Source organism: Urocampus carinirostris, chromosome 6 (assembly GCF_059441175.1).
Source record: "Urocampus carinirostris isolate Australia breed hairy pipefish chromosome 6, RoL_Ucar_1.0, whole genome shotgun sequence".
NCBI lineage: Eukaryota > Metazoa > Chordata > Actinopteri > Syngnathiformes > Syngnathidae > Urocampus > Urocampus carinirostris.
The window spans coordinates 7677598-7690943 of NC_142354.1; the positions used below are offsets into that span (position 1 = coordinate 7677598).

The following is a 13346-nucleotide window of genomic DNA, read 5'->3' on the forward strand; positions in this document are numbered from 1 at the left end:
GTCACCTTTTTCTAACTTCTACTGGAATTTTTTTGGATCTTGGTTTAACCTTGAATGGGCAGCTCAAACTAGAAAACCCTCCATTCTGGCAGCTTTGAAAGAATCTTGCAAAGAAGAGTGGGCCAAAACTCCTCCACTCTTTAGCAATTATTGTAAAAGTTTAAGTTCTGTTGTTGCTGGCCAACCCGCAATGAGCTTCAGGGGACATTTTGGATTTTCTCGTGTTGTCTCTATGTGATGTTCAAATTGGTTTGATGATCTAAAAGTCTTGTGCGTGATAAATAGGCAAAAAACAAACCACATAAATCCGGACGGGGCAAATCCTTTTTCACGACACTGTTTATTTTTCTTATTTCTTTCTTTTCTTTTTATTGTGCTATATTTCGTGCATAGCGAATAGATATTATTGAAGGTTGTCAGGATAAGAATGAAATAAATAAAATTGAAAGGAAATCCTCAATATCATTTCAATAAATTAAAAAAAATTGAAAGTGAGAACAAAATGACGAATGAAAACAATTGTGAAATAAAGATAGATCAATAAATGCATAAAAATAAACCAAAATTGAGAAAGAAATGATCTTTATTCATATTGATCATCGTGAAACATTGTTTGTAATAAGATAAGACTTTAAATAAATAACAAGAAATAAACAAATAAAATATATTTGATAAAAAGGATTAAAATAGATGATTAAATAAATTGAAAAAAAATTGAACGCGATAGTAAGGAAAACAATAAATTGACCATAGTAAATGACATTCAAGTAAAATAACAAATTCATTTCATTGTGATTTTTGGTTTGAGAATAAAATTAATGGAATCAAAATATTGAATAAGAAATGGAATATCGAACAAAAAACATGAAAATACACTAAAATTAAAATAGTTATAAATACAATACAAATATAAAGAAATATATCAAAATCAAGTCAATCAATAAAATGTACATGTTATTCAGGAAAATATGCAAAATGAATATTTTAATATTATTAAGAAAAAAGAATGAAAATAATTCATTCATTCAAATCAGATTAGCAAATGAATAGTAATATGAAGTAATGTTCAAAATAAGAGTACAATTTAGAAATACAAATAATTGAAAGAAAACTATAAACTTATTTTTTATCTCGAATAAAACGAGTTCACCTAAAATAGATGAATAGAATAAATGTCATTAAATCATTTTGAAAATAGTAAAAATAATGAAATAAAAATTCAACTTAAAACATGAATACGAATTCTATTAAACGTCAACATTTAATTGGAATTTATGGTGAGACTGGTAGCTTTTGCAGAACTGGGATTTTCTTGCTAGATCTTGCTAGCTATTGTTAGCATAGGAAAGGAGCGGTCGGATCCAAAATGGGTTGCCGATCCCTTTGATTGCGGCTAATTAGCTTGCTAATCACTGCGGGTGTTGCCTAATTGTCCCCGAAAAGGGCTCGGCGCCCTTCTCAAACCAATCAAACGTGTACATCGATCGAGGAAAATAAACAAAAGGAGAACCGTTTTAGCCAGTTAGCGAGGGGAACGTTTTTGATGGGAAAATGGGGAAAGGAAGGAATCTTCAGCTATCATAGTCCATGCTAAAGCTTCGATAGGGAGATATTGTGGCATAACAGTAAAAAACAATGTGAGAATTTACAACTCTTGCCAAGTGTCTAAAAATACTCGATTACAAAGTTTTTAAGGCTGTAAACTGGTCGTCTCCAAAGGGCCACTTTTGGAAAAATGAGTAAAATACAATATTTTCTTTTGCAGATTGTGAGCAAATTTGACAAGGTAAGGCTTCAAGCTGTTTTCCAGCTATACTCTTCTGCAGGCATGCCATTGCCAAAAAGAATATAAAAAACTTTCTATTTGTGTGTCTTCCAACTCGGAAGACTCCATGTTAGCGACTCTTATTTCAGTTTGGGACCAAACGTTGTGAGCAAAATATTCTGTCTTGATTTTTACAGGATGGTTAAGATGTTAAGATTAGAATTGAGTGGCTTGTGTTAACCCTTTACTCATTCACGTTGACTAGTTTGTTAAGAGAAAAACGAGAAGGGGGCGGGGCCAAGAGGAAAAAAAAAACCTGATTCGTCAATTGATTTATTTGTATCTGCCGATTCAGTCTGATACGGAAAATGGTATCCTGTATTTGACATCTTTTTGTTTTGCTTATGTTACAGTTGCTTATTTTTAAAATATATTGTTTATGGGACGCTTCTTCAAATTGATCAATATCTCGATCAATCAAATATTTGAAATTGAAAAATGTGCAGTATGTGTTGTATATCTATTTGACATTGTAGTTTTTCTTTTAGTTTTTTTTTAAAAAAGCCATACTTGTTTTTTTGCTTTTCTATTCTTCTTCCGTACTGAAAAACAACAAGGTATACTTTTTCCCTTTATTTCTCCATTTATTTTTTAATTTTTTTTTTTTTTATTTTTTGATTTTTTTCTTCTTTTAAAAGGCATACTTTTATTGATTGATTGATTTATTTTAATTTGACTTTTTTTTTCATTTTCTTTTTAGACGTTTTGTTTGGCTCTTTGTTCATTTATTTTTTAATTTTTATTTTTGTTGTCGTGGTATACTTTCTTTTTTTGCTTTTTATCTGTATGTATTTCGTTTTTTAACAAAGCATACTTATTTTTATGTGTAAATTAAATGTTTTTTTTTTATTTGTCTTTTTTATTTGTGATTTTATTTTATATTTTTTGTGAGGTTTTCTTTTTGTTTTTAAGGTTGTGTCATTTTCAAACAAAGCATATCTACGTTTTCCTCTGCTATTTAAGATACAGCTATTTAAAAAAAAAATTTGGCTTTTTATTTGTTATTTCTTTTTTTAATTTTCTTTTTCTTATTTTAGTTGCGAGGTATACTTTTTCTTTTTCTTTTTAGTTTACCTACTTTGAATGTTATTTTAGCAAGGCATATTTATTTTTCTGTGTGACCTTTTTTTTTACCATTTTTTTATTTCTTATTTCATTCCTTAAATTTTTTTTGTAATTTTTTTGAGCGAGTTTTTTTTTTTTTCTTAACGAGGCCTACCTATTTTTTCATCTGTTTTTTCTTTTTTCGAGAAACTTACTTCCATGAATAAGCTTCTACTTATAGATGTAAAAAGCCAAATGTTTGTCGTTCTGTCATTCTTGGCTAAGTGCAGAAGAGTATAATTGTACAGACGCAAATATGATAATAAGCGCAAAAAGGATAATGGTCTTAATGGAAAACCAGGCTAGTTGTTGATCAACATGCCGAGTGCTCGAATGGGGTGAGACGACCTGTGGGGGCGGAGCTTCCCTCACCTGGAATTTCCCTCGGCTCACCTGAGCCCCTCCCCCTCCGCTGACGCAGAGCGTTAAAAGCTGCCGGTTGCCGAAACGGGCGCATCACTGACAAGGAGGCGCCAGGAAAAAACCTGCACGAATTTGATCTCTTCAAGCCGAAACCCTCCGAAATCCCGATCTGGATTTGAGGCGATCGGAATCCGAACCGGAACCGGACTGCCATTCTTCCCGGGTTCAAGTCTACCCACCTCGCTCCATGGCATCACAGTGCTTGAGCAGCGTGCTGACCAACGCCAACTTCACGATGTATCACAACGGACTTCCTGAAGTCCGTCACAATGCCGACCTGCAGTATGGTGTCGATGCCGGTGAGGAAAAACTGAAAGATTCCTGAAAACTCTTGGCTGTAGACCGATATACTTTAGACTGAATTGTACCTGAAACTAAGCCTCGAACCTGAGAATTCCTTATACCCTTAACTTCTCCAACTAAAAACCTCTCCTCTGAAAATGCTCCTCATACCCATAACTTATCCTTCTACTCTAAATTTCTCCTTGTACCAAAACCTTTTCTTGTACCCATATCTTGTCCACATGCCCAGAACTTCTCCCTGTACCTGAAACTTCTCATACCAGAAACATCTCTTTGTACCTGAAACTCCTTGTACTGTCAAACCTCTCCGTCCAAATGCCAATAAATTGTCCTTGTCCCAAAAGTGACATAAATTTTCTTGGTCCTGGAACTTTTCCTTGGACCCAAATCATCTCTCTCTACCCGAAACCTCTTGCACAGAAATCTGATCATCATACCTGAAACGTCTCCTGGCACCCAAAATTTCTCCCGTCACTAAAACCTTTCCTCATACCCAGAACTTCTCCCTGTACCAGAAACTTCTCACACCAGAAACAACTATCTGTACCTGAAACTTCTTGGACCGTCAAACCTCACCTTGTAGCCCAAACTTTTCCTAATGACAATAAATTGTCCTTGTCCCAAAAGTGACCTAAATTGTCATGTACCTGGAACTTCTCCTTGGACTCAAATCGTCTTTCTACCCGAAACTTCTTGTACAGTAATCTGATATTCGTACCTGAAATTTCTTCTAGAACCCATAATTATTCCTTGTCATCGTAACTTGTCCTCGTACCCAGGACTTATCCTTAAACCCAAACCTTCTTCGTGTACCCAAAACTTTTCTTCATACCCATAACTTCTCCTTGCAGCTGAAAGTGTTTCTTGTAACCCAAACTTTTCCTCACACATTTGACCTTGTCTTCGTACTCTAAACTGAACAGTGTACCTGAAACTTCTACTAAACTTCTCCTTGCGCTCCTTGAAACGTCTCGGACTTAAAAATCATTATCATACCTGAAACTTCTTGTACCCAAAACCTTTTCTTGTAATACAAATTTCCCTTGGGCCTTAAACTTTTCCTTGTACCTGAAACTTGTCCTTGTACCTCAAAGTTTTCCTTGTACCTCAAAGTTTTCCTCTTACCCAAAATGTCTCCTTTTACCCCAAACTTCTCCTCGTACCCAAAACTTCTCCTTGTCTACGTAACTTGTCCTTATACCCAGGACTTATCCTTAAACCCAAAACTACTTTGTGTACCCAAAACTTTTCTTCATACCCATAACTTCTCCTTCTACCTACATTTTTTTCTTTCACCTGAAAGCGTTTCTTGTAACCCAAACTTTCCTTCATACCTTTAACCTTCGTACTCTAAACTGAACAGTGTACCTGAAACTTATACTAAACTTCTCCTTGCACTCCTTGAAACGTCTCGTACTTAAAAATCATTTTCATTCCTGAAACTTCTTGTACCCAAAACTTTTTCTTGTGATACAAATTCCCCTTGGGCCTAAAACATTTCCTTGTACCTGAAACTTCTACTTGTACCTCAAAGTTTTCCTTTTACCCAGAATGTGTCCTCTTACCCAAAACGTCTCCTTTCACCCCAAACTTGTCCTCGTACCCAAAACTTTATCCCGATCCCCGAAACCACTCATACCAAAGACAGTCCCTTGATCTCCAAAGACTCCCGTCACTCTCAGCTTTGCTTTGACCTCAATTAGACGCGACCGCTAATGATTGACTATGGAGTCAATGTTTAACTGGTCTTAAGCGTTTACCTCATTGCTTAAACAGCTCGCTCTTTGTTTTTGTGACCCGAGAGAAGTCCCGCCGGAGACTGATATCAGTCAATATCCAAACCGAGTATCGGTTAAGATTTAATTTGAATTCTCGGTCTGGTTTTGAGTGATGAGTAACACAGCAGGTGCAGTACAGGACTCTGTATGACCCAGTAGGTGTAGAAAAGGGACCGGACCGGCGAGACTAATGGTATCTTAAACTTTGGTGACAGGTGACTGGTACGACCAGATGAATCCTCTCTTTTGGACTGCGGAAAACGTCATGGAGTGGATCAGCAACCAAGCCGACAGTACCAAGTTTGACGCCGGCACCCTGACTCTTTCCTACTGCGCCATGGACGGCCACACCCTCTGCCAGATGAACCAGGACCAGATGATGCTGGTTTTCGGGCCTCAGTTTGGCTCGCACCTCCACCAGAACCTGCAACAACACAAAGCTAAATACGGTAAAGCTCTTTCTGGAGGTAGCGGATTAGCATGTTTGAATTGGACCTTGAGTATTTTTGTTGTTGTCTCCTGCTAGAACTGACGAGTCTATCTGGACCCGAGTTAAATGAAACCTGTCAGCTTCTGGACCGGTTCCTGCACAACCTAAACATCCCGGATAACTTCAGCTTCCCTTTGATCAGCACTGTTAAATTTGGCCAAGGTAGTCCATAAAACCTTTTCAAATTTGGTCATGGTGGTCTAAAAGACTTGTTCAATTTTGGTAAAGGTATTCTGTAAAACTTTGTCTATGTTGAGGCAGTCTGTAAAACCTTGTTAAATTATTAAAGTATTGCCAATGTCCATGTTTGTCTAAAACTGTGACCTTAAACATTGCCGTGACTGGCAAGCAGCCAAAGACTCATTCGGTAGTCTCTAAAACCTTGTCAATGTCCTGATTTCTTTGAAACTGAGACCTCCAACGTTGATATGTCTCGTAAACAGCCAATGATTCAGACAGTAGTCTCGTAAATGTGGCCAATGTCCTGGTTTTTCTAAAATGTAGTCCTTAAACGTTGCTCTATCTCACAAGCAACCAAAGATTCAGTCAGTGAACTATAAAGCTGAAAACTTCAAGGTGGTCTAATAAACTGTGTCAATGTCCCAACTGTCTGAAACCGAAACCTTAAACGTTTCTCGCCAACAGCTGAAGACTCGGTCAGCAAGACGGCGTTCGACAGCGCTGATAACAGCGATGTTCTGAGCCTGAGCGCAGGGACGATCGCACCTCTGCGGGACGAGTATTTCTCGGATAATCTGTCCGACAGCGAGTGCAGCTCCTCGTCCAACAGTCAGTAGTCCGCAGTCTCGATATGTGTGTCCACTCAAGGGACGGGCTTCTAAAATCAGCATTTCTTCAGGTGTCCCGTTCAGCTTCTGCAACCTAGGCTCACCCGAGTCCGGCTTCGGCGAATCGGACCCGGAGTTCTCCTACCCTGTGATTTCCAGTGAGTGGGCGACTCTGAGATCTGATCTCTGGACTTCCAGTGTCTTCTTCCGATGGTTTATTGAGCGTTAGCTTTGGAAACATCTGGATATTTTCTCCACAGAGACGCTGATTAAGAAGGAGAAAACCGAGTCACAAATCAAACGCCCTCGGGGGAGACCTCCGAAAGTTAGTCGAGACCACAACAACCTATACGACTCGTCCAAGAAAAACAAACACGGTAAGATCGGGTTTCAGAAATGAGACAGGGCCAGGATCTGGTGGAGCTAACGGTGTTTCATCCACAGCTCCTCGCGGGACTCACCTTTGGGAGTTCATCCGCGACATCCTGATCCACCCCGAAAGGAACCAGGGCCTCATGAAGTGGGAAGATCGGCGTGAGGGAGTTTTCAAGTTCCTTAAGTCTGAGGCGGTTGCCCAGATGTGGGGCCAGAAGAAGAAGAATAGCAGCATGACCTATGAGAAACTCAGTCGGGCAATGAGGTCGGTACCTCGGAAATCGGGCTCGGGACCTCAGGGGGAGGAACAGAGCCCGTTTTCAACTCCTGATGTCTCCGTCCTACAGATACTACTACAAACGGGAAATCCTGGAACGCGTGGACGGCCGGCGTCTGGTCTACAAGTTTGGAAGGAATTCCAGCGGTTGGAAAGCGGAAGAATCGGGAACCAACTCGTGAAGGTGGGACCTCAGCGGCGGTTGAAACCGAAGTCGCGGAGGACTTGAAGGACCTGCTCTTCCTGTCCCGGGAAAAGAAAATCTCCATTGTTAAGACACGAACTTCCTTTGTGAAGGAAGGTGTTGCAGAAAATGTAAGCCAGTGTTTTGGGCTTCAGTAGGTTTTGTGAACCAATTTTTTTTAATGTCGTTTTTGACTATGTAGCACTTATTGAAACCGAATACGATGTATTTTTCTAGGATGTTTTTGACAAATCAGAGGCCTGGGAAGTTGGTCTTCGAATTGTGCTGTCAGTCATAATAAATGGAAAAACGGAAAAATAAACAAACGCACTGAGACTAAATGCTAACGCTAAAAATAAAGCTAAACACTAAAGTTAAAGGCTAATGTTCAGCTATCAAATACAGGAAAGGGAATCCGATTGCTTCTCTTGGATGTTTTAAGAATAAGAAAAAATCATTCATAGAAATCTGCTGTCAGTCATATCAAATACTCAAAAATAGGCTAATTGCTAACGCTAAACCACTTATGCTCAATTACAAAAAACAAGAAAAAAAATACGATTTCTTCTCTCGGATGTTTTTAAAGATCATAAAAGCAGAAATTAATTCTTAAAAGGTTTACGTCGGTTATATCGAACGCAATGACAGAAAAGAGCTGCATGCTAACGATATAACCTAACGCTAATCTTTTGAATTTTCTCGTAAAAGCGGAAATTCATTCTTAGGAATTCGCTGTCGGGTTTTTTAAACGCAAAAACAGAAAAAACGCTAACGCTAAATGCTAAACAGGGGACGGAATGACGGTGCTGCGTGTTACGAAATGCTTCGCAAAATATTCCAAAAAGAATGTGCGAGAATTGTATCACGTATTGAAAATGGTTTGATAGAATAATGCGTTTTTCTTTCTCCTTCTTTTTCGCACCGACCGTCCGACAAACACTCGTCCGTTTGCGACCAGGACACTTTTTGTATATAGTTTTGTTTTTGTAGGTCTTTTGTTTCTCTTTCAGAAGTTGTGTGAAGGAAATCCAATGCTTGAAATAAAAGATTGATGAAAAGTAAGGATCCTCAAAAGTGATTTTTTTTGGGGGACAATAATAAGAGTTAGGGTTAGGGTGGGCTCATTGACAGGCGGCTCTAGGGCCGCGTACTTTTGCTAAATGTTTTGATAATGGAAAATGAGATGGATACATACATTACTAAAGCGACGGTGTGAATTATTTTCAGAGGCACACTCAACTTGATTCATTAAAAAACAAAACAATATTGATTTGAAAAAGGAAAACACATCAAAACCAATCCTTTTTTTCTTCATTTCTTTCTTTCAAATAAAAAAGACTTGCTTCCTCCGCTCCTTTTTTTGTATTTTTTTTCAAATGTTCCTTTCATTTTTTTCTTGTATTTTTTTCTTTTCAATACGTTTCCTCCATTTTTATTCCCTTCCCCCTTTTTTCGCCTTTTCTGGTTTTTCTTTTTGTCTTAACTCTTTTTTTGTACTTTTCCGATTTCTTTGTTTTTTAAATTTTGTTTTTCTCTATCCTTTTTTTCTTGCTTTTTATCTTTTTTTTTCTTTTTTTCCTTTATGGTCCTTTTAGTTTTTCCATTTTTCTTTGTTTACACCCATTTTTCTTTTCTTTTCGTTCATTAAGAAATGAGTAGAAAAATACTGGAGTGTGGTCACATTGAGTCTCTTCCTTATGCCTTTACACACTGTCCCTTTACTCTATTTATTCCAAGGAATCTAGATGTATACAGTATACATTTACAGTAAGGGCAGCACGGCGGCGCACTGGTTAGCGCGTGTGCGGCACAGTTCTAAGGTCTTGGGAACCTCCTGTGTGGGTTCAAATCCAGCTACCGGACTTCCTGTGCGGAGTTTGTATGCACTCCGGTTTCCTCCCACATTCCAAAAACATGCATTGGCCAGTCCAAATTGTCCCTAGGTGTGAATGAGCGAGTTCTCTGTCCCTGTGTGCCCTGCGATTGGCTGGCAAGCAGTTCAGGGTGTCCCCTGCTCACTGCCCGAAGATAGCTGGGATGGGCTCCAGCACCCCCGCAACCCTACTGAGGATAAGCGGTGCAGCTAATGAGATGAGATGAGACATTTACAGTATGTGTTTGCTTCCTTTTTGCGTCGCCAAACATATTATCTTTTCCTTTTTTCAGTTCAGTATGGCTCTTTTAACATTTTGGGTTGGATTGGAGTAAGGATGGGAGTAAGGCCTATATTGTTTGTTTACAATATTATCTCTTTAATTTGTCTTACTTTGCACTGAAAAGAGGAGCCTTAGAGTTTGGTTTAACTGCAGTATAGTGACAAGAAAGGCTATTCATTCCTTCCTTCTTTCCTTCTTTTCTTCCTTCCATCCTTTCTTCCTTTCTTCCTTCCTTCTTCATTCATTCATTCATTCATCCATTCATTCCTAGTTGGCTTGTTTTTTCGCACAGCACACTGTTGATAATATATGAAACTTTTTTTGCGCTTTATAATTTGATCAAAAATAATGATGGACATTTGGGACGTAACAATTTTGGGGTTTGAATATCCCAGCACAAAATCAAAACAAAAATGGTGTTAAGGGCAAAGATTTGAAATTAAATCAAAGTTAGGATAGGGGTTAGAGTTAGGGCTAGGCTAGGGTTAAGATTGGATTTTGAGTTAGGCTTTGGGCTAGGGTTAAGGTTGGAGTTAGGGTTTGAGTTGAGTTCAGTGTTAGAGCTAGGGGTAGGGCTAAGGTTTGGAATTAAGATTGGAGTTGGGATCTCCATAGCAGACGTCCCCTCGTAGAATGGCAACCATCGTGAGAATTGTGTGGGAAATCAATTCGCTGCCTACAACCTCAAGAACACCGCCCACTGTCAAGCATGGAGGTGGAAACCTCACGTTTGAGGGTGTTTGTTCCTCAGCTGAAGGGACAGGGCTACTTCACGGGATCAGTGGAAAGACGGAAGGGTTCTGAGGGACAAACTAACAACGGGTCTTCCGACACGACGATGAACTGGAGCATATTCTATTCTAGTCTATTCTATTCAAGTATATTCTATTGTACTCTATTCTAGTCTATGCTAATCTAATTTTATTTTATTCTATTCTAATTCTATTTTATTCTAATCCATTCTAATTATATTTTATTGTATTCAATTCTATTATCTCATCTCATCTCATCAGCTGCACCGCTTATCCTCAGTAGGATTGCGGGGGTGCTGGAGCCCATCCCAGCAATCATCGGGCAGTGGGCAGGGGACACCCTGAAGTGGTTGCCAGCCAATCGCAGGGCACACGGGGACAGAGAACTCGCTCATTCACACCTAGAGAGAATCTGGACCGGGCAATCGACCTGAAATGCATGTCTTTGGAATGTGGGCGGAAACCGGAGTGCCCGGAGGAAACCCACACAAGCACGGGGAGAACATACAAACTCCGCACAGGAAGTCCGGTAGCTGGATTTGAACCCACACAGGAGGTTCCCAAGACCTTAAAACCTTCCCTTCCCTTCCCTTCCCTTCCCTTCCCTTCCCTTCCCTTCCCTTCCCTTCCCTTCCCTTCCCTTCCCTTCCCTTCCCTTCCCTTCCCTTCCCTTCCCTTCCCTTCCCTTCCCTTCCCTTCCCTTCCCTTCCCTTCCCTTCCCTTCCCTTCTATTGAAATTCTATTTGAATTCTATTCTATTCCCCTCCCCTTGCCCTTTCCAGTCTATTCTATTATATTCTATGCTATGCTATTCTATTTCCTTCCCTCCCCTCCCCTTCCCTTCCCTTCCCTTCCCTTCCCTTCCCTTCCCTTCCCTTCCCTTCTCTCCCCTCCCCTCCCCTCCCCTCTATTCTATTCCAACTCCATTCTTTATAGTCTGCAAATCGGTTAAACGATTCTGCGAGCGATCCCGGAGACGGAAAAGTCATCCGGCGAGAAGCCAAAAGCGCCAAACCAGTCATTCCAGCTAACGACCTTTTTCAAGGTCATCCGACCAGTTTGTTGACTGAGTTTACGGGAAACGCCGTCGCCCTTACCAGAAATAGGTGGGAAAAGCGAAGGAGGGGGGCCGGTCCCTGTTCTTTTTTTTTTCCTTTTTTTTTTTTTTACTGTGTTTGAAGTGAGCACCTTGTCATAAGATCAACACGGAGGAACTACTTATGAGCCCGAGTTACTGATTAAACCCCGCCGATACTTTCGCTTCGCGGGAAAGAATGACGATCCATTTTTGACTTGAATCTAGATTCGTTTTGGTTCAAAACACCAGAGTAAATCTCCATTCACGATACAACAAACGCCAAAGTCACATTTATTGCAATTTGTCCAGAACAGACGAAGTGGCTCGGTCATGACATGTAATCGCGCTCGTTTTTGATCAAAGTACGTAAATGAATACTCGATTATTTCCATCAGGACAGAAACACTTATGTTTATCATCAGCTGAGAATCAAACGACCATTTACCGGGAAAAGATGAGGTGGCTCGGTCGTGATATGGAATTTAGCTTGCTTCTAAATAGCCTACATGAGTGAAATCTCAATTCTCAACCCATTTTACTCCAAATCCAGTTTACCATAAACACAAACATGACATTTAACGTCAATAAAAATGCAATTAGTATTTCCCAGTAACAGATGAAGTGGCTCAGTCATCACACGCAATCCAGCTTGGTTTTGATTAGTGTACATGAGTGAAAACTTGTTGACCTAATTTCACAAATTTAATATATCAGAAATACAAAAGTGACATATATCAAATACAGTTAGAATTACGTGGGAACAGATAAAGTGGCTCGGTCATGATAGGGAATCGAGCTTGTTTTTGATCGGAGTACATAAATGGAATACTCGTCACTTGACCTATAATTAGACCATAAACGCAAATGTTTATCATCAGGCGAGTATCAAACGACCATTTACCGGGAAAAGATGAAGTGGCTCAGTCATAAAATAGAATTGCGTTTATTTTGAAGAGGCCTACGTGAGCGAAAGCTGGATTCTTGACCCAATTTTATTTTTAATCCAGTCGACCATAAACACAAACATGACATTTAACGTCAATAAAAATGCAATTGCAATTTCCCAGGAACAAATGAAGTGGCTCAGTCATTACCTAAAATCTAGCTTTGTTTTGATCGGAATAGGTAATGGAATACTCGATACTTGACCTATAATTAGACCATAAACGCATCAGGCGAGTATCAAACGACCATTTACCGGGAAAAAAATGTGGCTCAGTCATGAAATAGAATTTCGCTTGATTTGAAGAGTCCTACGTGAGCGAAAGCTGGATTCTTGAACCGTTTTTTCCCCCCGAATGAGGGAGACCATAAAAACAAACGTGACGTTTATGGAAGGCGATTAGGATTTCCCGGCAACCGGTTAAGTGGCTCGGTCATCGGGTGTAACGGAAAAGCATATCAGAAGCGATAACGTTGATTGCATGTGGGCCAAACGGCGCACCTGATAAGGAGCTTTTCTTGGGTAGAGAGCAAGAGACACTTTCACCATTTTCTTTCCGCTAAAGCGGGGCTATCAAACGTTGGGTCCGCGGGCCCGCCGAGGGATCGCCCAGAGAAGCACGAGAGAAAAACAAGTTGCGCTTGTAAATATGTCCTCCAAAGCAATTGGATTTGTAATACTTTCTCTCTTTCTTTATCACTCTCATTCTCTCTCTCTTAGTCTCTCTTTTTGGCCTTCTCTTTCTTTCCCTCTTTCTGTTTTTTCTCTCTCTTTTTCTCTTATTCTCTTTTTCTGTCTCTCTTTGTGTCTGTTTTTTACTTTCTGTTTCTTTCTCTCTCTTCTCTTTCTCACTCGCTTTCTCTCTCTGTC

At 39.7% G+C, this 13346-nt stretch overlaps 1 protein-coding gene across 2 annotated transcripts; it reads left to right on the forward strand.

Annotated features, from left to right (window-relative positions):
• Positions 1 to 2691: 2691 nt before the first annotated feature.
• Positions 2692 to 8609, forward strand: elf3 (E74-like factor 3 (ets domain transcription factor, epithelial-specific)). Of its 2 annotated transcripts, none has more exons than XM_088337688.1 (8): positions 2692 to 3651; positions 5649 to 5882; positions 5960 to 6085; positions 6569 to 6712; positions 6783 to 6869; positions 6972 to 7088; positions 7156 to 7351; positions 7434 to 8609. In XM_088337688.1, the coding sequence occupies exons 1-8, from the start codon at positions 3540 to 3542 to the stop codon at positions 7543 to 7545; spliced, it is 1128 nt and encodes a 375-aa protein (XP_088193814.1). In that variant the 5' UTR covers positions 2692 to 3539; the 3' UTR covers positions 7546 to 8609. The 2 variants fall into 2 exon arrangements, with proteins under 2 accessions (XP_088193814.1, XP_088193815.1); XM_088337689.1 differs by lacking the exon at positions 2692 to 3651 and adding an exon at positions 4351 to 5561.
• The last annotated feature ends 4737 nt before the right edge of the window (positions 8610 to 13346 follow it).